Source organism: Solanum pennellii, chromosome 5 (assembly GCF_001406875.1).
Source record: "Solanum pennellii chromosome 5, SPENNV200".
NCBI classification, from domain to species: domain Eukaryota; kingdom Viridiplantae; phylum Streptophyta; class Magnoliopsida; order Solanales; family Solanaceae; genus Solanum; species Solanum pennellii.
In genome coordinates, this window is record NC_028641.1 from 26,502,551 (window position 1) to 26,526,893 (window position 24,343).

At 33.9% G+C, this 24,343-nt stretch overlaps 1 protein-coding gene, 1 long non-coding RNA gene and 1 pseudogene across 6 annotated transcripts in view; 1 reads left to right on the top strand and 2 right to left on the bottom strand.

Annotated features, from left to right (window-relative positions):
* Nucleotides 1-1,317, bottom strand: part of LOC107019399 — a 32,189-nt pseudogene extending 30,872 nt beyond the window's left edge.
* Nucleotides 1,318-6,011: 4,694 nt separating this feature from the next.
* On the bottom strand, nt 6,012-12,366 carry LOC107020700. Of its 5 annotated transcripts, none has more exons than XM_027917178.1 (9): nt 12,062-12,366; nt 11,190-11,292; nt 10,814-11,078; nt 10,496-10,600; nt 10,230-10,358; nt 8,942-8,991; nt 7,733-7,830; nt 7,326-7,610; nt 6,012-6,778 (listed from the first exon to the last, which is right to left on the bottom strand). In XM_027917178.1, the coding sequence occupies exons 2-9, from the start codon at nt 11,257-11,259 to the stop codon at nt 6,275-6,277; spliced, it is 1,506 nt and encodes a 501-aa protein (XP_027772979.1). In that variant the 5' UTR covers nt 11,260-11,292; nt 12,062-12,366; the 3' UTR covers nt 6,012-6,274. The 5 variants fall into 5 exon arrangements, with proteins under 5 accessions (XP_027772979.1, XP_027772978.1, XP_015076646.1 ...); XM_027917177.1 differs by having other exon boundaries at nt 12,058-12,366; XM_015221160.2 differs by having other exon boundaries at nt 11,190-11,329; nt 12,062-12,365.
* A 377-nt stretch (nt 12,367-12,743) lies between these two features.
* Nucleotides 12,744-24,343, top strand: part of LOC107018737 — a 34,123-nt gene continuing 22,523 nt past the window's right edge. Inside the window, exons 1-2 of the long non-coding RNA XR_001456660.2 lie at nt 12,744-13,041; nt 13,118-13,166. This is a non-coding gene — a long non-coding RNA (uncharacterized LOC107018737). The remainder of the gene's footprint in view (nt 13,042-13,117; nt 13,167-24,343) is intronic.

Below are 24,343 nucleotides of genomic sequence, written 5' to 3' on the forward strand. Positions count from 1 at the left end.
GATTCTCTTCTTCACGTCTTGATGTCTTTGAAGTTCGGACATGGACCATCTTTCTACTTATTTTATTTCTTAAATACTCTTAGACTTAGTAATTTGAGGATAGATGTTCTTGATGTGATGACTTCCAGATTTTGGGGATGATAAGTATTATACTTTAGAAGTTTATTTAATTGATTTCGTTAATAAGTTTTGGATCTTCCGCATTATATTTTACTATTCAAAATTGATATACTGGTAAATGTTGGGGTTTAGATTGTTGGTTCGCTCACCTAGTAGGATAAGTGTGGGTGCCACTCGCGGCTCGTTTTGGGTCGTGACACTTTTCCATTCCATTTCAACTTGGGTGCAGTACTTGGTTTGTAACCAATATCACCAGTAACATCAGCAGATTTTGTCACCTTTGTTGAACCAGTAGAGAAGATCTTACAACTTGACATCCCAGGCTGTATTCAAAATATGAAATAATACTGACTAAATTTGTAGTTAAACATTAAAAAATAGTATAATTGAATCAATCGAAAACACTTACATTGAGAGCTTTGAATCCATCTTCAGCTTTAAACATACCCATTCCAATGACTGCTTGCCTTTTGTATGAGGTTGTGTTTTCCCTACCCCTTCCTCTTCCTTTGTTACTATTATCAGGTGATGGACATGTAGAAGGTGCACTAGGTGCTGCAGGTGGTCTTCCTCTTGCACTCTTTGCATGTGTTGCAGATGCATTAGGTGCACTAGGTGTGACAGGTGGTCTTCTTCTTGCACCTTTTGTAGGTGCTGCAGATGCACTAGGTCCTGGAGATGCACTAGGTGCAGAAGGTGGCCTTCCTCTTGAGATGCATTAGGTGTTGTTGCAGATGGTCTTCCTCCTGACCTCTTTGCAGGTCCTGGAGATGCACTAGGTTCTGCATGTGGTCTTCCTCTTGACCTCTTTGTAGAATGCTCAGCTTCTGTTTGTGCTTTCTATATACATATAGTTAAAATAAATGTAATTATTACATATGAGAGTAATATCAAATACCAAATTAAAGTTAAAGATTTTACCTTTGGTCTGAGTAAACCTTAAGTTTTTCCCTTTCCCTTGTTTGTATTTGATGGTTCTTCCCTGGCTGATGACTCAACCCTTTATGGACATCCTGTCTTGTTGTGGCCTCTAACATTACAATTACTACAGGTCATGGCAAATTTAGTTCTAGGTAGCTTTCCAGATTTTTTACTTTCACCAGCTTCCTTCTTTCTAAGTTTACCTGGTCTGTTAGGCATGCTTTTTATTTCAGGTGGTGCAACTGTGGAGTTAGTAGATTCAGGCCACATCTCCATGTTTGTGACAAGTTGAAGGACATTGGCATAAGTCTTCAAGTAAATTGCCTTACTATAACAGTTGTCAATGTAGTGAAGGGGTTCACCTTTCTTAAAGTAAATGGCAGCCACAACATGTGCACATGGTATGCCTTTTAACTGCCATACTTTACAACTACAAATCCACCTACCAAGATCCACAATGTGTTGAAATGGTCCTTCTCTCACTTCAAACCCATCAACTCCATTAAATTCAATATTACAATTCATTGACCTATCAATATTCTCTTGTAGTACCTTTAGACACATTGGAGAAAAATCACACATCCAAGTATTTGTGAACTCTCTTAACTTGGATATTCTGGTCATCATTTTTACTCTTATCTCTTCAAGCATAGTGATAATTGTCTTGTGTCTAGGTGCCAAGATCCATGAAGTAAAACACTCAGACAAATTGTTATCTACAGAATCACATTTTAATTGAGTATTAAAGTAAACCTTACACCAGAATTCTATGTTGTAGTACATAAGATCATCCATCATTTTTTCTGGACCAAGCAACTTCATCTTTGCAATATTTTTCCTCAATTGAGATTCAAAGGTACTCTTTGCAATAGACCAAAACTGTTGTCTTATTTGGATACCTCTCCAATCCTTAGCCCAGTTAGCTAAGATATGTCTAGCACACATTCTATGTTCAGCAACAGGTAAAATATCTTGAATTGCTCCTATTAATTCCTGTAATAGATCTAGATAGGTTATAATAATAAATATATAAAAATTGATAAAGACAGATATAAAATAAAAAAAATAGTACATATACCTTCTGCATATCTGTAATTAGGGTAAGATTTTCACCATCTCCTAGTCCTAGATCATCCTTCAAAAGTTTGATAAACCATGTCCATGTCTTTTTTTTTTTCATACTCAACTACTGCCCAAGCAAGTGGCAGCATCTGGTTATTACCATCTCTGGACACAACAACTAACAATTGTCCTCTACAAACCCCTTTAAGGAAACAACCATCTAAACCTATGAATTTTCTGCAATTTTGGAATGCCTTCTTCAATGGATCAAAACATATGTAAAAGCTCTGAAATACTGGCCTACCAAGAGCATCAAGTTCACCAAGTTTAAAAACACAAGTGCTCCCTGGATTGGTCCTCAACAGTTCATCTTTATAGTAAAGAATTTTCCCAAATTCCACAACATGATCACCCATGATATCTTTCAACACTTTAGCCCTTGCCCTCTTAACAGTAGTCTTGGCAACATGAATTTTAATTTTTTTCCTTATCAACTCTTGCAACTTGAAAACTCTTATATTTGACTGCTTGTTAATCCTCTTTCTAAAATGTGTAGCTATGAACTATGCATTACACAAATAGTTTCTAGTTGTGCTGTTACAATTATGCTTTGAATTGTAAGTTTTTCTCATGAAATCATTTGTTATTTTGTCAAGACATGCAAACAAAAGCCATGGACAACCTTCCTTGCACCTACATCTAACTCTTTTTGGCTCATTCACACAATTCTCTATTTGAACTCTCTTTTGGACAACATATTTACTTACTGCTCTTCTAAATTCATTCACATCTGCAAAGACCATACCCAACTACCATACAACTGTCTTGGCCGTAGGATCATGTATAATTTTTTGATTATTTGGCCTCCTGTCTTCTTGGTAAATTTACACTTCTTGGTAAATTTACTCTTTCATATTCAACACATTCATCACTATATTCATCTTCATCTATTTCAAAACTTTCATCATCAGAACTTGCAAAATAAGGCTCATCACCTCCTAATCTTCCTTCAACACTTACTTTACCTGTTTGAGTTTCATCAAAACCTAAATCTGGTCCAGCTTCACTTACTGGTACCTCTTCAGTATCAGTTTGTACTCTTTTTTTTCTTTTTCTTCTTTGAAAAGATCTCTTCATGTACATCACTACCATAGTCCTCATCATCATGTCCCACCAATCCACATTCAGACTCAGAACTATCTTCTGTTGAGTAATCAGAACCCTCTTCTTTTAAGAAATCAGATTCAACAGGACCTGAAACTAGATCATCAACATCTTCAGTGACAGCCTTAGTAGTGGAAGGAGATCTAGGAGGAGCAGCTGTAGTGGTAGGATTTGTAGTGTAATGAGTGGCAGTGAAAGGAGATTTAAGAACAACAGCTGTAGTGGGAGGAGTTAGGGTAGAAGCAGATCCAGTAGAAGGAGTAGTGAAAGGAGTTGGGGTAGATTGAGATCTAGTATCAAAGGAAGTAAAGGGGTCTTCACCTACCCCACTTTGGCCATTTACTTTATTAAAAGTTGAATTAGATTCCTCCATATCCCCATGAGGGACATTTTCTAATAAAATAGGGGTGGGGTCACAACTGCATCATCAATTAAGTGTTTTACATATCCTCCACAATATCTCCATCTTCCAAAGAACAACTTAACTCTAAAATATCCATATCATTATGAATATCTTCCAAAATGCCACTGTTAGGAGGTTTGATACTAAATGTGCAAGTTGTTGTGTATCCCAATTCTTTTATGTACCCTCTTAATTCAAAATAGGACAGTCTATCCACGTCAACATCCAAAAACTCTGTGACTCGCCCACCACTGTAAACTAGTTGTCCAGTATTCAAATCTAAGACTCCACCATGATACCATCTTAACGTAATCAAAGTAAATCCACTCATCTCCTACCTGAACAATGTAACACTAGTAAGGAAATGAGAAACTATGTTTTCTAAGAATTATTTAGGTACTTCAAAAATTCAGAGGCAGCAGAACTAGGGAGAAAAGAAAAAGAAACAAAATCCCTAATCAAACACTATTAATCAAACACTAATAAACAAAACCCCTAATACTACGACAGATATATCAAAATGGCATTTGAATGCCCAGTTCAACAAAACCCTAATAAACATTAAAATAACACTACCATTAAAACTAAAATCAAATATCAATATAACATTTAGTTGGTAAAGAATAACCCTAATAAACATTAAAAGGCTCAAATAAACTACAAACTATAGCACACCAGTCAAAATAACATTTGAATACGCAGTAAAAATAAAACTCTAATCGAACGCTAACATCAAAATAGTATTCAACTAGTAAAGATCTAACCTTTTTCTCAGAAGAAATCGCAAGTAAGCTTTCCGATTCAACAATGGCTACTCAATGCGACTCGAAGAACAAAGAAGAAAGAAGAAAGAAGAAAGAATAAAGAAGAAAGAAGAAAGGGATTTTCTTTGGTTTTGGAGGGAAAGAAGACTTTTGTCAAAAGGTAAAGGTAAAGATGTCACAGGTGCCACTTTTTTCAAGTCTTGTAAAGTCGTGGGTCCACGATTATACACGTGTACAGTGCGTGTATACAAACAATTTTTATAAATCTGGTATAGGTGACTACGTCAGCGTCTGAGGGTGAAATAATATATATAAAAAAAATGTTAAGTGTGTAGTTGGAAATATGGCCAAAGCTTTAGGGGGCATTTGACCCTTTTCTCATACCTAAAAATGTTTCTACAACTATTTAATTTTCTTGTTATCATTCTTGGTAGATTTTTGCTTGCATGGGTTACATTTTTACGTTTGATCATCATTCACTTCATATAGAAAGATGTTTCTAAAATTATTTATTCTTGATAGATTTTTGTTAGAATGAAATTACATTTTTATTCTTGGTCATTTTTAATACAAATATATCATCCTATTCATTTTTATTTGTAAAGTTACTTTTAACATCTTTTTCTTTAATTTCAATCTAATATGTATTATTAATTCTATCACACTAATTTATTTTCAAGTATATTAATTAGAGCCAAAATAAAGATTGAAATAATTAATTCATGATATTTTTATATAAAATGTAGGCTTTTGTATAAGCATAATGAATAGAAAAAATATTAAAAATTAAATTAAAATAATAGTAAAATAGAGTAATAATAAAATAGATATTACAATAACTCACAAAAGAAATAAAAAGGAAATGAAGTAATAACAAAATAAGTTAATAATGGTAATAAAAATAACTTAAGATATTTCTAGAATTATTTAATTTTTTTGTTATCATTCTTGATAGATTTTTGTATTAGCGTGAAATTACATTTTTACCTTAATCATTATTCACTTCATATATAAAAAGATAATTCTAGAATTATTTATTATCTTTCTTCATAGATTTTTGTTAGAGTAAAATTACATTTTACCCTTGATCGTCCTCCCATTTTACTCTTCTATATAATAGAAATTAATATCACGAATTGTCATTTATTTGTTATACATTCTACAATAGACATTATTATACATAGTCAAAAAAAGTCTACCCAACAAAATATTAAATAGGAGAACCCGTGGATGCGCTACAGGAACAAATTACCAACACAATTGACTGAACTCAAAAGGTTTGGCATATTCAAATTAATATACTACTCTATTAACTTTTAATTATCATGTTAAGACAATATAACAGATTTATAATTAAATTAAATTATATTTATTTAATAATTTAAATAAAAAATTTAGATATTCATATAAATATTATAAATTTTTAATTTTTACATTTCAATTGTAAAATTTTAATTGAAGTTATTATTGTTTGACTTTTAAAAAAAGAAACTATAACAATTAAAAGTGAAAAAACTATAAATGTTATAAAAAAAAAAAAACTAGGACAATTAGAAGTCGATATTAATAATTTATAATTTCCAAATAAATCAACCTGACATTCTTGACCAATGTCATGTTAAGTAATGACTATTGCAATTTGAATTCATGTTTCTTTTTTCTGAGGTGCCACACAAGATAGTTGAAAATGAACACTTCTCATAGATAATACGTACTAACTAAAACAAAACCATATGTTGACAGAGTAGGTTGGAAAAAACATCTGATGTTTCAGTTTCATACATCTACTTATCAGGGAACTTCATTGTTCAAATGATTCGATCTAACATCGCACACATAGTTAACAAAGTACTTCCTTTCGTTTCATACCGAGTTCCACAAGCATAGTTAAGAGAGCCTCACACATTTCACTAGCGTCCGGTTCATTCGGGTCCTTCCTCCACGACGAATAAACCATCCAAGCATGATCAAGCTTTATGTCTGGTTTTACAACAACTGAGCCGGGAACTTCAGCATCACGACAGGTCACTAGACCATCACTCTTCTCTCCATACCTTAGTTGCAGGTGCAGAGCACAAAGAGCCAGTGCAGCAGAAACAGGAACTATGACAGGCACCTTACAACCTGCTTGGATCACATTTTCCGACTCATCGTCACCAAATCCGGGCAAAGGTAGCCACGGAAGTTCTGCATGTGCTATATGGGACATTGTTGCTATTACATTCAGTGCTATACTTGCTTCAGAATGGAAGGAGATGAGTGGAATATCATCGGGAAGCTTGTGGTTTTTTAAGAACTCCTTTCGCTTTTCGTATGTTAGATCCTCTAATGCCCGTATATCACCCTAATACAGAATAGTTCAACTTTGTCAATCAAAACATCGCACATACTCATAGAGAGACATACGCCAATGGATGTTTAATATATTGAGTATACGTACCAACAAAACAAAGCTGAACAAAGTGAACAAAAAATGAAAAACATGTACGCGATGGGTATGCATATGGATCATTTATCATCACGACAAAATTCACCCCATTAAGCAAATTTGTCTAATAGTAGAAGAATCAGTAAGTCATCTCACAAATGCTTTTTAAAACGCCTTGTGCATCCCGCACTGAATGTTCATATTTTAGTTTTCGATGTTATTAAGATCTGAGGGAAATTTAGGTACTCAAAAACTTATTATGTATGCATTAAAAGACATGTATGACCTTGTAGTACTACCAAATTTTAAAGTAAAGTATTAAGTACACCAATATTTAGCAAACTGGCGTCAATCCTAGTGTTAAACAAAGCACTAAATTGTCTACATCCCAACATTGAAAAAATGGGACACTTGAGCATTATAGTTTTTAACTAACCCAAAAACTTGTGGACAAAGGAATTACCTTAATTAACTTGCACAGTAGAAACTCCATGATCCTTCGTGTTTCCTTGTCAGCAATCTGTCCGTCACGAAGAATATCTGATGCAACAGGTATTCCACCATAAGGGCTCTGCACAAATGCCAGTCCTGCAACTTTATCCTTTAAATCATGCCAATATTTTGACAAAGCAGCGGCAGCATCAACCCCACCCTTACTGTGACCAAGCAGCATGACATGTTTTCCTGATCCCCAGTGTAACTCCTCGATGCATTGCTTCAGTTCCCACGCATTTTGTTCCACGGATGCCTTCATTTGGTGATCAATGATCCAACAGTAAGAAAAGCATAGTTGGAAGAACATTAAAAAGAATTTCAGAGAGCAAGTTGATATGTTAGCAGACTAGACTTTGAAAATCTACTAGTACATACCTCACTGTGTATCTTGGCAATATGGCAAGTTAACCCCATCTTCGAAAAAAACTTTTTAGTGCTCACAAAATACAAAGGACCGTGATTGCTGAAAAACCCTGTTAGAATTATGTGACCAAAAGAGAAGCTCTAAGAGAACGAAATTCAGAACATATTGACAACAATCCGGTAAAAGTATTGTTTCTTTTTTTTTAAAATAAAAATAAAAAAATAGTGCGAGTAACAAAAAGATCTAAAATGATTAAAATTGTTTCTCAATATTTTTATTAATCATAGGGCTGCTTTAAACAGCCAAGTTACACATAATAAATACAGACAATAAAATAAACTAAAATATCTCAACTAAGAAGCCTAGTAAAAACGTAAATTCATCCTAAACCAAATTAACTTACTAAGCTAAAAATTACTGTATTAACTGACTGTAAGTTTCAACGCGCCTCCTTAGCTTTAATTACTGCAATTTAAAGAATGCTCCTCAATTTCTGCTTTGAGAGTTAGTTTCTTTTCATTATTTTTGAACTTGCACACATTTTTGGATATTTGATCTTTCTCTTCTTGTTTTGGTTTTGTGCTTAAAAAAGCCTCAATAATCTTGTCTAGTTCGAAAGCTTTTATCTAAGTGCCTTAATCTAGACAACGATAGGTTCCAAAATGTGATTTCATTTTCACTTAATTACCAATTCAGAAAGCTTTTGCAGTGAAAACTTGTGGGACATTGAAAGATACTGTTGCTTGTCATGGCTGAAAAATGGATTAAAAATTGATACTGGTTGAAATAGCCTTGCGCGTTAAAATAAGTACGGATTGAAAATAGCCATGTGGACTAATAATAAGCACTAGTTCAAAATGGGTTGAAAATAATTTTTGAGAATAGTTCTATCGAAGAACTCATAGATTCCATAAGATCAATGAGCCTCTTGATACAATTGTTGGTTTTTTTTAAATAAAAAGATGGAGCAACAAAAAAGATTTAAAATGATTGGAAATTGTTTCTCAATATTTTTATTAAGCATAAGAGGGTTTTAAATAGTCAATTTGAACACATATTATGCAGAAAATCTGCAATTCAAAAGAGCTAAAATATCTGAACAACTTAAATAACCTTAACAAAAATTTAAAATAATTAAAATTTAAGCATGTGCTAAAAATGACTGGACTAACTAAAAATAAATCTTAACAAAGTAGTATTCAGCAGGAGATTTATTAAACCTGGAATCAGTAGATAAACAAAAGAATCGGGTAGTGTGTGCTGTCCATTCCTAAAAAAGGAAGAAAAAAATCAAACGAAAATTGTCGTTAATTAGCAGTTAGGCAGTTGCAAGGAAATATTAAAATTAACGTGAAGACTCAACCAGCGACAGACATCTGAGGAACGCCTTACCGAAATAATAGGACTAACTATCATTGATAACTAGAGATAATCCTGTTGGGTTAGCACAGTTGTATTGTGGCATAGGACTACAAAAGAATGTTGACCAAAAACAGTCGAGAGAAATGAAGATAACCTTCATATATTTTTGCATATCCTTCAGTAACAAAAGCCACTTGCTAAGGAATCTAATCGTTGGACAATATATACACAATGGTTTTTATATATCCTCAGCTATATTGTTTAAAACACGAATCTTTCCAATATTAGAAAGTCGGAAGTAAACAAAAGCAAAGCATCCCCCCCCCCCTAATATTAACATGCCAAAATGAAAATGCAGAATAAAATGTCCTGGCGCCTCCTTTCATTTGTAGTTGCTACTAAGAATCCTTCAGGGAAACCAAAAACTGATGAGCATAGAGTAAATACAACTCAACATTAAGATCTTTTGGTTTTTCTGTTAACATTTGAAACAATAATGGTGTTTCAGGACTTCTCATATTTGCAAAAATTCATATTCAGACAAGTTATGTTAGTAAACGCCAAAGTAAGAGGGTAATGATTCATACTGCTGAAACACAGCTTTTCATATTGCTGTGTTCCATATTTCAAAACGACTTTGTCAATCAATAACATAGAAATGAAAAGCACATAATATTGTTTGGTTGGATCTCATTCAAAATTGGTAGGAGTATCCTACTAACATAGTTAATATCACGACCATCACTTTAAGTAGCTAAGATACTTCTTTCGTCACTACACAGAGTAGCCAAAAGAAGTAGAAGAAAACACACATTCCGAGCAATAAGTCATTAGTCCTGGAGTTTTAAGGTCAGCCAGTAAAACCAAAAACTCAAAATTAACATGAAATATGGCAACAGCCTGGAAAAGAATATCATCAACTAAACACAGAACCCTTCCATGATGATTGATAGTTTAATATAGTATGCAGTTGGTGTGTTTTCATTTTCATGTTATTCAGCACCTATCTCAATTGATAAAAAAGAAAAATGACCAAGAACTCACCGCTGACAAGATATGTGGTCTTTATATTGGGAGACATAATTATTCAAGGATATCTGGCTTTGTTTCTATTTTCGAAGTGACTAGTAAGATCCATCATCTTACCTAATACCTTGTAGTAGTTCTCTAAATCTAGCTGAACCATCAACAACAGGAGCCATTTCAGGAGCTTGTTGCAACCACCCAATGTCATCAGAAGACCCACGCAAAGTTGTACGTACACGGGATATAACACTGAAAAGATTAGTGAAGAGTAAGTAGTAGGAAACTATAAGTAAAGGTGTTGAATGTCAAATGTAAGAAATGATCTAAAATACTCACCGATCTTCACATATTTATCATTTACAGACAGTCAGGAAGTGATTACTAACCTCTGAACTTGAACTAGAGCACATCTGATATGAGATACGAAACACCTCCAAGATGCCAACGTAAGTTTCCAAGTGAATCTCAGACCATATACTGGAAGCATCAACCTACAACCAGATCAACCAACTGCAGAATAAATTAGGACAGTCATGACTATGTAATGGCGGAAAGAGATATGTGCTACTAGAAAATAAAACTGAAATAAGTTGAGTTCTTATGTTCAGAGTTCTAATTCTGATTCTGAATATCGATGAATCCATAGATATCCTGCATAACGACCTCGAAGGATGATGGGAAAAGCATATAAATGAAAAGTTTACCCTTCAAAAATGAGTCTGAAACCTCCATAACTTTGATTACTTCTTACAATTTCTAATAATGAATTTACAGGCAAGTTATCATTGACATAGGAGGATCTTCTCCCGTGAAATCTAAAGCTTGTTCCTGTGTCAGATACTCTTGAAGGAAATGAACAAGCCTCGGAAACAGTTGTACAGCCCCCGTCACTGGTAAAGTTTACAAGCAGACCACCAAAATCAACTAAATATTCTGACCACCCAAGTAGATCTCTGCAGATAAGATCCTCTGCAATAGAATCAAACCTTTATCAATAGGAAGCCATAGACAGCGAATATAAAAGAATAGATGTTCAAGAACTTCATACTTTGCACGTGCATAATTTTTTAGAGACCTCACCAATAAATTGAACAAATTGCTGGGCTATATAAGAGCTCAAGCTTGCAAGATGTAGAAAGGGGTCGTCCATGTTGCATCAGAAGATAAGTTAATCAAGATCTTTCTGTTTATGAAATACAATGATCAAGTAGAGACGAAACCTGCAAAGAAGCACCAAATCAGATCAGGTATTCATTCAAGCAGCAGAAGAAAAGATCAATACACTGATGCAAGTCAAAGCTGACATTAAGTAATGAGTATAACACACTTCACACTTACTTCTCAGCGAGCGCTGATGATTTCTCCAATAGATATACTACATTCAGAGGAGACCTCATTTAAAATTACAACAGAAATGAATTCAACATATCCGAGGGAAGAATAGAACACGCGGATTCCTAGTATTTCGTTAACCTCAACACTCATCAGTTCAATCCTACGTTACTCGGACTCGTCTGTCATGATCTAAATTATACGGGAGTCCCGTACAGATCTAGGAATAGATTCGGCTTAAATCTCCATTTATAGAAATATATCCTACATTATTTGAAAGGAAAGAAATACAAATGCATCTCCTTACCATTCTTTTTGGATGATAAACTGTTCATTACACTAATACACCCTCTGGTTGCAGAGTTGTTAATACAAATATCTTTTAAAGATGGAAACACATTTCTCTGTTTTTTTTTTTTTGTTTTATATATTTCACAAAAATCATTTCACTATCAAATACAAAAAATCGATGAACCATATCCGGTACAAATTCCACACCTATGTTATGTCATGTTGAATTTTTAAAGGCTGAATTTATCAGATAATGGTATTAGGAGAGAAATTGATCAAATTACTCAAAAAAAAAAAGAAAAGAAACGGAGAGCAATGAACTTACATACATATAGATAGAGTGAGAATTGAGAATGAAAGTCCAAGAGTTGATGAGAAACCCAAAAGCATCCTATTATAAATATAGCCAAAATCTACATCTATCCCAGTTCCCAATAAAGCACAAATTTACCAATATAAAAAATGAATAGTACTATCACGATCTGCTTGTGATTTAGATTGGAAAGAGAAAATGGAGTTATAAATAGTAGTGATGTAGCCAAGCTATCTTTAACATAATGGGGGATGGCCCACTTTCACACCATAAACAAATGGAAAGCTCTCCAGATTTCGAATTAAATTGAACTGTAAAAATGTATAGATAATTTGGGACAGCGTGAGGTTGTAAGAGGACACGTGTCGACCGTTGAGGAAGTGAGGAGAAAGGTGTCAACTTTGATTGCTTTGTGAGAGGGGAAAGTAGAGATTGGAGATTCTTCATTACAAATGATATTTAATTTAATCATCTCCATTAATTTAGAGCGTCTCTACAACATTACACATTGGGGGGTCCAGCTTTTCTAGTTTGGGGTTAATTTTAGTTATAGGTCTGTTTTATTTTACTATAATATATATATACTAGATGGTTCACATTTGTTTATTTAAATTGATTACTTTTATTTATTTTTTTTAAAAAAAAAACACGAAAAGGCTATGAGCCATTTATTATTAAGCAAAAACCGTACAAGAGGTCTAAATCAGGACCCAAATAAAATAACAAAAACAAAAAAACTAGTAAACAAAAAAGGAAATTGAAGAGCCACTCTTCTAATTTATTAAACTTCAATTTATTCCATCTTCTTCTTCTCTAATCAATCCAAGTTGTTGGCTATTGAGATCTCTTAACCCAAAAGCAACAACTGAAAGGAGATATAAGTTGGAGCTTGGTCGAATTTCACTTAGTCTCTCAAAGCCCTCACGAATGTCATGAAGTCGATACCAAAGAAGACTTCTTCAGCTCCATTTATCTCCATTTTCGATCAACTTCACGGTAAGATCTCTCTAACACTAAATTAAATCAGTTAACAGAGCTTCGAAAACTTACCAATTGATCTTTTCCTCAACAGGTTGAACCCTAAGAAGGTTGATACCATTGCTAAAGGTCCAGATCTAGAGGTTCGTCTCTTAGACTCCTACTGTTTTGTATATGTCAACCCTATCTCTGGCTGCAATACTATCCAATCCCTTGACTAATTGTGTTTGTTGTTGTGTTGTCCGTCAATTTGTAGTTCCTGTTGTGGCATCTTGTAAATCGAAGGTTAGGAGGTCTGCTCTTTTCCATGTCATCTAAACTTGAATTAAATTGCTTTGACATTATACCTGCAAAACAAAAGGCTAGGTTAGCAAAATAATCCGCCAGGGAATTCCCTTCCCTAAGAGTGTGTTTCACCTCAATCAACTGATTTTCTATTAGCCTCCTAATCTTTAATATCCTCGGAGAAATGACCCATGGTACTTCCCCATATCCCATCGAGGATCTTGATAGAAGTCAACAAATCAGTCTCCAAAATCAAAGGAAGCAAATGATTATTGATGTAGTATTGTAAATCCATTAGGAAAGCTTCAGCCTCTGCTTTCAAAATAGTTCTATCCCCAATCATTTTGTATTCAGCAAAAATTAACTCGCCTTCCCAATCTCTAATACAAAAAGCACTAGAACTAGTTTCAGGATTTCCTTTTGTTGATCCATCTGTGTTACATTTATACACCCTATTATTGGGAAATTCCCAATAAACAATTTTGCATTTTAAGATGGGTGTATAACCTTCAAGCAATTGCACTATCTTTGACCAGTCCCTAGGCAATTCTCTCAACCTTGGAAATAAGTAGGAAACATATCGAACTAAGTTTTTATTTACCTCTAAATGCATAGTATTGAAGATCTTTTTCCTCCGCGAGAGATGCAATTCCTTCTTTTCCAAATCTCCCAAATAATAAAAACAGGAACAACTTTAACAATACACTTCAATTTATTTGCACAATCAGCCTCCACCACATCTTAACTGTATAAATGGATCTTGAATGCCTACGACATTTTCATAACCCGCCCATAGCATTTGAGTTGCTGGACATGATATGAATAGATGCTCTATAATCTCTTGTACATTAGAATCATAACAACAATGAACTTCATCTACCATGCCTATGTAGAATTTCCCCCACCAATAGTCTTTGTTTACATAGCCTCCAAAAGAGAAAACTAACTTTGAAAGGTAATCCTTTGATCCATATATTTTTGAAATCATCATTCACCTCTTGCCTCTGCCTTATTAGATCCCAAGCACTTTTGACGTAGAATCTGCCTGAACTTTTTGCATCCACCAGGGCTTATCCCAATCTGTAATTTTGTCCATCACTTGGACCTCCTGAGTTATGTATGCCAAACCTCTAACAACTCCTTATTCCATACCCCTTGTGTCATCAAGGACTTCACCTCCTCCAAATGATAATGGTTATCGACCCCAATAGGTAAGTAAATGAAGAGCACCAAGTTTAGTCCAGTTGTCAAACCAGATACTTGAATTACCATATCTTGGTTCCCACAAAATCTCTTGATCAACCTGATTTCTAGCTTCTAACATGAACTTCCACACTTGAGACCCTCCATTCCAATCAACAACATGTGGTCTATGTCTTTTGCAATATTTGTTCCATAGAAAATTAGCCCACATAGACTTCTTTGTTCTAAAAGACCACCAAAGCTTTGCAAATTAAGCCTTTGACACATCAAACAGTGATCTAAAACCCAACCCTCCTCCCTCTTTAGGTAGACAGATACTATCCCAAGATACCCAGTGCTTATATCTTCTTTTTTCATTAAAATACCATAAGAATTTTGCAAAGATTCTATGTAGGTCTTGAATAACACACTTCGGCGGAATAATTGCAGCTAACAGATAGATCGGGATGCTTTGTAGGACTATAGTTATGAGCATATTTTTACCTCCAAAGGATAAAATTTTAGCTTTCCAAGCCTTAAGGTTATTTTTGTACTTTTTTAACTAGATCACAGAAATGTATTTTCCTCCTCTTGGCATGACCAATTGGGCATCCAAGATAAATTAGGGGAAAGTTTCCTCTTTCAAAACAAGTGGCACTCCCAACTTCTTGACAATAGTCAAAACAATTTTATTAAACATGTAATATAAGCTCTTTTCTTTATTTATTTTTTGATCCGATTCTTTCTCATATCTCTCCAAAATATCCATTAACAATACCAAAGATCTATTGTTTGCAGTACAAATATTATTGTATCATTTGTATATGCAAGGTGATTAATGTTGTCACTCCACTTAGGCATGCCAAAACTCTTAAAATCCTTGTTATCAAACAACAGATTGTTCAAAGTTCTTAACAGTACCTCAAAAGATATAATAAATAGAGCAGGAGATAAAAGATTTCCTTACTTCACTCCTCTAGATGAATGAAAAAAATCATGGGCCTAACCATTTATAAGGATAGAGTACTAGTTGTTAGCCAATAATCTCCAAATTTCTTCACTCACGAATGCATTAAAACCCATTTTTTCCAGAACCTTAATCAAGAAGAATCAATCCACACTATCATATGCTTTGGTCATGTCTAAGTTATTCACCACATTAGTAGGTTTCCCCCTCTTTCTGATGTCTGTATGATTTTGAGCCAATAATACATTCTTGATAATACTCCTCCCTTTCACAAAGCCAGGTTGATTTTGCGAGATTAGTTTCGGTAATACACCTTCGATCCTATCATATATCAACCTGGATATGACCTTATTCAAAAAATTACTCAAGCTAGTAGGCCTCAGATCTATAAAACTCTGCACCACCTCTTTCTTAGATAATAAGATCAATTTGTGTGAGTGATGGATTTAGGAATGGTGTGCCCTTGAAAGAAGGAATGAACCACATCTACAATATCAGTACCCACAATGTCCCAACAAGATTGGTAGAAAAGACTAGAAAGACCATCAGGTCCACTTACACTATTTAATTGAAATACTAACCTTTTAATCTCTTCTACTGTGGGTAATTCATTCAGCATATCATTGTCTCCAGCATCTACCATACATGGAATATGGTTCAGTAGTGACATTTCATCAGTAGTAGTCCCTCCAATGTACTGTTTTTCATAGAAAGAAATAGCTTCATTTATCAATTTTTCTTCTCCTTCTGTCCAATTGCCATCTTCTTTTATTATTCTGTGCAAATATAATCTCTTCCTTCTTCCATTTACTAGGTTGTGAAAAAATCTAGTGTTCCTCTCTCCTTCTGAGAACCAATGAGTACCTGCACGGTGCCTCCAAAATTCCTCTTCATATCTTAAGGATTTGTTGAATTTAGCCTGCGCTTGTTGCAAAATGGATCGGTTTTCAGTAATAGTCAACCATTTTGATTATGGTCAATAATTACATATTACTTCTCCATTACAATCCACTTTCCTCTGCTGGAATAATTCAATATTAGAAAAGAGAAGAAAAACAACTCAAGTTATAACTTTTAGCAAAATCAAGTGAAGAAAAACGCAGAAATACTATCCCATCGAATCTTTACTATCCCATCGAATCTTCACTATTTTTGACTTTAAAAGAAAGGAAAAGAGAACAAGTTTGGTAACCAAAGAAATGTTAAGTTATGAGTTTTTTTTATCATCTTTTTTACCATTGATGAATCTCAATTAAAGTATAATTCTTTTCATTTTTCATCTTCTAGATCTATCCTCCTCTTCATATATGTAAATATAAGAAAATATATCAACCCAATTAATACATCATCGTAATTCCCGATAAGATTCAACTTGTGTCGCTGGATATATGAGTAAGAAGTAATATTTTTAGCTTTATATAGACTAGAGAATTCTTTTGAATTTCAGGTGACGTGATAAAAAACCATCAACTTTCATTTTTTTTCATACTTATTAGCTTCGGCAATTTTTTTTTGCAGATATTTCAAATCTTCACCTGATGTACCATCGAAGGTACCTGCTAATTTTGATTTAAGTTTTAAATTGACGGAAGTTTTTGGTGTGCAATTTTGTAGATCTGAAAGGGAGAGGAGAAGGTTGGAAATTTGTGGAGAGAGAAGGATGATAATGTTTGATTGTGGTTAAATGGTTTGTTTTAGAAATAATCAGAATCATTTATTAATTTGAGGGACACATGTTGTAAAATTAAACCCCACCGGAGAAGTGGACAAATGGGCCACTTTAGGGGGAGTCAAATCCAATTTAATACATTGATAGTTTCCCATTGTGGGACTCGGCTCCCCTCCAGTGGTCCATCTGTCCAGTTCCTCCAGTGGGGTATTAATTTTCCCCCAAATTAATAAACAGTTCAGATTATTTGCTAAAACTAACCATTTAACCACAGTCAAACCTTATCATCCTTTCCTCTCCACAAATTCCCAACCTCCTCCCTTCCCTTTCAGATTTACAAAATTGCACACCAAAAAATTTCATCAAGTTAAAACTCAAATCGGAACTAGCGGGCCTTCAACGGTATATCAGGTGAAGATTTGAAGTATCTGGAAAAAACATGTTGAAATTGTACACATGATATGCTAATAAGTATGAAAAAATGGAAGTTGATAGTTCTTTATCACATTAATTGAAATCCAGGAGAATTCTCTAGTCTATACAAAGCAAAAAATATTACTTCTTACTCATGTAGCAAGAAGCACGAGTTGAATCTTATTGGGAATTACGATGGTGTATTAAATGAATTGATATATTTTCTTAAATTTCATATATGAAGAGGAAGATAGAATTGGAAGATGAAAAATGTAAAAGATTATACTTTAGTTGAGATTGATCAATGGTTAAAAAAATGGTAAAAAAACTCATAACTTAACATTTCTCTGGTGATCAAACTTGTTCTGTTTTCCTTTCTTTAAAGTAAAAAATAGTGAAGATTCGATGTGATAGTATTTTTGAGTTTTTCTTCACTTAATTTTGCAAAAGTTTATAACTTGAATTGTTCTTCTTCCCTTCTCTAATATTGAATTATTCCAGTAAAGGAAAGTGGATTGTAATGGAGAAGTAATATGTAATTATTGAACATAGTTAAAATAGTTTGTTTGGGTAAACAAATCTGAACCATCTAGTAAAATGAAGAGCACGTGTAGCAAAATTAACCCCCAACTGGAGGAACTGGATGGATTGGCCACTGGAAGGGAGCCCAATCTGAATAAATTCAACTTTTATATGTCTATATTTCTTAATATTTTTTATTTTAAAAAATTTATATTTATTTCCTTTATTTTAGTTGTCGTTAGGGCTATCAATATGGGCTACGCTTGTTGGGCAGGTTTGGCCTAACTCGTAATTTGATAGGGTTGAGCTATTTTTAGGCCAAATTTAAGAAAAAATTTTTTAGCTCGACCTGAATAAATTTGGCGATTTTTGAGACTTGAGAAATATGAATAGGGCGGGCCTGCGAGCTAAACAAAAATTAATTAAAAATAAAAATAAAATAGAATATTAAAAATAACAAGAGTGTAAACTCAAAATCTATTTAAACTTTGAAAAATATTACAATTCAAATACAATGTTTATAAAATATGGACTACAAAAAATAAAAATTTCTTAAAAAATTCTAGGGAATCACTACATAGGCTAGCCTATGAAATATTATCATCTATTTATGCTTTTAATTTAATACAAACTTAACAAATATTATAAAGATAATTTTATTTATGGATTTGATTGAAAAGTAGTAACACTAACACTATGTAATGTTGTTTTGTTGATATTTGTGATAATATTTTTAAATTATAATTTAACTAAAAAAATTATAAAAATATACTTTTTAGAAAAAAGGATTGACCCGACAAAGCCCGTAACTCATGTACTTGTGGGCTGGGCCGATCATTTTCTAGCCCACACCAAAAATAGGTGGACCCGACCTGGTCAGTCAAATTTCAAAGCCTCTGTGAGTTATCCGTGATGGAGTGGGTCAGTCCATATTGACAACTTTAGTTGTCGTAGGTTTTTTTATAGTTAAATGATATAATTCTAACTAACATTTTAAGTTGTATCTTTCATCATTAATAAAAAAAATTGCAATTTATAGTATTTTTCTTATAATTTTGAATATCTGAATTTTTATTTTAAAATATTGAATAAATGTGATCTAAATTTAAAATTTAGTCAAATTTACTTTTGAAAAATTTAACATGACAACTAAAAAGGAACTGATGGAGTAGACAAATGACAAAATTCTTCATATTACCTTTGAAAGTAATCCTTGAAAATATGAATTTTACTTGATTCATGTTCATTTGTCAATTTAATTAATCAAAATATATTAATTTATGTTAATTTATTGAAAACTTGATTCAAGATAACACTAAAATAGGGTACATTAGTAAACTTAACAAGTTTCTTAAAGGGCGTGAAATAAAAAACGATGACAATTAAATAGAAATTGAGGGAGATAATAAGAGATGCTAAATAGACACGTCTCAACATAAAAAAAATAGAATCTATCTATTTCTCTATCATTCTATATAAGACATATTTTCTTCGGAAAGTCAAACGAGTAAGTCGGTAGTTTCCCCCTTTCTCTTCCTTCTTTCTTTACGACGTGCTTACATATTAATGAAAAATAATCCACGTGTTGCATCTTTCATCTTCCACATTTATTATTATGAAAACTTTCTTTTATGTTCCATAGAAAACAACATATTCATTTTGTGCTCAAATTCGGAGGGCAAATGTTTTATTCTAATTCCTCAAAGATTCGCTCCTACAAACAAAAAAATATGCATCCTTTATTTCATGTGTTTCCTTTTCCCATTCATTGTTTTCTGGATTTTCCTTTCAATCGGAAATTTTTCCTCTTGAATTGTTACCTTCCTTTTAAAGTTAATGTTAATTTGGTTGACTTGTTGAATTCAAAAAATTTCTTCAACTTTGATTTTCCTTAGATTTACTCGGTTTGCTTCTTCGTTTTCATATTTCCCGATCTTTTAATCCTTATATAATGGTTGAATTAGTTCTTTTGCTATGTGCTTTGGAACACACAATTTAATATGTCAAGAGCTATGCTCTCTTGGTGTTCGCAAAATTTCTTCAATGAAATAAACTGTGCTAGACTTCATGTATAGTGATGTACAATTGAGAACTTAACAAATGATTTCAGGTAACACTTTTTTCATTGTGAGTGTTGCAAAGTACTTTTATCGCGCGTCTCAGATGTGATCTTGTAATTCTTCTTATTTGAACCATAGTTCCTCAAAATGTAATAAAAAGAATGAACAAGTTATGTAGTTCTAACTTGTGAGAATGTGCAGAGCCATTTTATGTGTAACTTCTCGTAACTTGTAATAGCCAAGAATAAGATATGAAACTAAAATTTATCATTTTTGGAAATAATAGGAAAAATCTGGAAAAATTTCCTAAGTGTAAAAAGTGGGTTTTTGGTCATTTTCAAATGTCCATAGCTTTTAGCTCAGGATCAGTTAGAGTCAGTTCTTTATATGATTGGAAATCCCTTGGAGATATCTTCCGAACGCCGCCGAGTTTGCGCATTTTCGATATCATATAAGGGAGATGTGCCTACCAGAAGTTAGGTTGTTGGATTGAGGAAGGTCCCACTATTCATCCTTTTGTGGAATCCATGAGTCGGACTCCTAAGCGTGCAAGTCTATGCATTTCTTTTGCTAGTTCCTTCTTCTTTTCCTTAAGATGGGCGGTACTACCCATAGACAACCCGCTTAAGGCTTGAGCAACAATATTAGCCTTACTTGGGTGGTAAAATATGCTCATGTCATAATCTTTGAGATATTCTAATCACCTTCTTTGTCTGAGATTAATCTTATTTTGAGTGAACACATATTTTAAGCTCTTGTGATCAGTGAAGACATCCACATGAACACAATACAAAGAGTGACACCATATCTTCAAGGCGAATACTACAACAGTCAACTCTAAGTCATGGGTTGGATAATTCTTCTCATGAACTTTCAACTGTGTGGAGGCATAAGCTATAACCTTGCCATTCTGTATCAACAAGCAGCGTAAACGAACTCCAGATGCATCACAATACACCACAAAACCTTGAGTAGCTTCTGGTAAGGTCAAAACTGGGGTCGTGGTCAACCTCTTCTTCAAATCGTGAAAGCTTTCTCACAAGCTTCAGACCATTGAAACTTAACTATATTCTGAGTCAACTTGGTCAAAGGAGACGAAATAGATGAAAATCCCTCAACAAACCTTCTATAGTAGCCAGCAAAACTCAAGAAACTCTTTATATCAGTTGGAGATGTGGGTCTAAGCAAACTCTGAATTGCTTCTATCTTTTGCGTATCAACTCTAGTCCCATCATTGGAAACAATGTGGCCCAAGAATGCCACATACTTAAGCCAAAAGTCACATTTTGAGAACTTAACATATAATTCCTTATCTTTCAAAGTCTAAAGGACTGTTCTGAGATGACTAGCATGATCCTCTTCATTCCTTGAATAGATTAGTATGTCAACAATGAAGATGATAAAAAACATATCTAAATAAGATTTGAAGACTCAATTCATAAGATCCATGAATATTGCAGGCGCATTGTTCAACCCAAATGACATGACCAAAAACTCATAATGCTCATATCTAGTTCTAAAGCTGTCTTTGGAATATCACATTCCCTAATTTTCAACTGGTGGTAGCCTGATCTAAGGCCAATCTTGGAAAATAAGAAACACGCTAAAGCTGATCGAAAAGAACATCTATCCTTGGAAGAGGATACTTATTCTTGATGGTAACCTTGTTCAATTGACGATAATCTATACACATCCTAAGGGAACCATATTTCATTCTCACAAACAAGACCAGAACGCCTTAAGTTGAGACACTTTGATCAAATGAAACCCTTATCAAACAGATCTTTCAACTTAGCTGGTGCCATTCTATATGAAGGAATACAGATTGGACAAGTATATTGATACACTCAAACTTACTTCTCAAATAAGAAGTAAAGCGGTCGTATCAAGTAAAGAATCCAACTAATGAGGTTGGGATCGTTCCCACGAGAAAAATAGTTCAGACTTAACTTCAATCTGTTATTACTACTATTTAGTCAATTATTTCCTTGGAAAGAAAAGACAATAAAAAGGGGAGTTTTTTACTTCTAAATGAATGAAAGTAACTAGCTAAATTAAAGGAGACACTAACAGCTTCAAATGATGGAGTTTAATCAATTAATAAAAGTAACTAGGCTTTACGTGTTCCCCACAGGTTCATAACTTGATAATTCTAACTATAACAATTCTTTCCTAGTATCTTATATGCAAAGTGATAAGTTATGTATTTTTAAATTCTTGGTCCGGCATCTAGAAAATTTCACTCCGCACCTTGGTCCGGCTACATGTGTTGCTATACTAACCCTTACCTTTACCTCATATTAAGCATCGTATTCGATATTTGACTAAGTTATTACCTCGTACCAATCAATACTAGCCTATTAGATAGTATACACTAAATCTATGTTGATGATTCTTTTCATATTGTCTACCTCCTTGGTCCGGTAAGTAGCATTAAGGCGAGTTCTAACGTTGGTCATACGTTAAAAAGACTTCTAAGCGAAAGAATTATCAATACATGCAAGACACTATTTCAAAATTGTTATTTTAGATAGGTTTTACCTCATTATTCACCTATGGTTCTCACAACCCTAGTTATGAAGTTTAGTTACCCATAGTCATAATCACAATATTCAAATATGTAATAAGTCACCAACAATCAATTACTGAAATTAATTGAAGACTAAAGATTCTCCAAAAGTGTAACAATAGTCACCAAGTCTAATCCACAAAAGAAGCTCAAATAACCAAGAGTGTAACTATATGAAAATCTAACTACCAAAGAGTCTAACCCCAAAAACGAGGTTTTTTCAAACTATTTATAAAAAAATAAAAACCTTATTAAATAAGGACTCTATTTGCTGGAAATTTGTCAATACGCGGCTGGGTCGACGGACCTTGCGACGGATCGTCGTGGTCACGACGGGCCGTCATGGATTCCGTCGTCCCATACTTGTGCAATTTCTTCTGCTGCTCTCTTTATTACCCTTGACGGCAGGTATGACGGATCGTCACAGGCACAACGGTCCGTCTAGACCGTTCCAAAATACTTGAACTCTTGGAATTTGGGTACTGGGACTACTTCTCTGATCTTCATGACGAACCAGCAGGACGGACCATCATGGATACGACGGTCCGTCACGCACTCCGTAACCCCACACTTGGTCAGAATTCCCCATCTTCCTTCAGCAGCTACACTACGATGCCACCTACAGACCGTCACGAGCACGACGAACCGTCACAAGCTCCGTAGGTAGTACTTTTCTGTATTTCTTGCTCAAAAACCTCCACATTCATCTTTTAGATAGATTTCCTACAAATAAAGAGAAACTTACATAAAAATTAGTACAAAAAGGCTTTTTGGACACACTAAACTTAAGGAAAAAGTATTAAAAATACAGTGAAACCACGGTATATCAATACCCTCAACTTAAATTCGTTGTTTGTCCTCAAGCGACGCACTATGACTCAATACAAAATATTTGTACAATAGTATCCATGTTTTATCTTTCGCAACCATTTGTCTATCAATCCCGATCAGCCTCATCCTGTTTATGCATGCTATCACTATTAGGCTTGAATTATGTGGAATCAGACCATGACACAGACTCACCATGCACCAACACCTATCCTCTTCAATTCTCACCGAGGTGCTAATATTTTCGATTGCAACTAGTGTCCTCACTTCAAAACAATATCCTCATTTTTCACACAATGATTTCAGTTTTAGTATAAGGATTACTTTTTAACACTCACTCTCAGAACAAATTAATACTCATTCATAGATATTGCCATAAGCTTGCCCTTATTTTCACTGCTTTAAGTTCGCTATACAACTCTTAGGATCACGATAGGTCTTTCTTAGCTCGTAACATAGGCTCAGGGTCAAGTAGGGTATATTTAGGTATACTTTGCCCTCCTTGAAATATCGGCTAAACATACCACTTTTTATCATTTTATTTCGCCCAGTTTCTCATATTCTTTCACCTTGCTGTTTTCCCTTCTTTCTTCATTTGTGTAAGTGAATCTCTTCTTTTCTTGCTTGTATTTCTTGTGTTTTTTTTATTTATTATTTTTTCACTTTTCTTTCAACTGATTCTTGAGTCACTTAACTTTTGTTCTTTCTCTCTCTTTGTTCTTTCAACCCCACTTTCCAGAGCATTCCTCATAATAGCCACCCTCAAAGCCATGAGTCAGAGTATACAATACTCAAAGATGGGTCAGGGCCATAAAAAGGGTTCT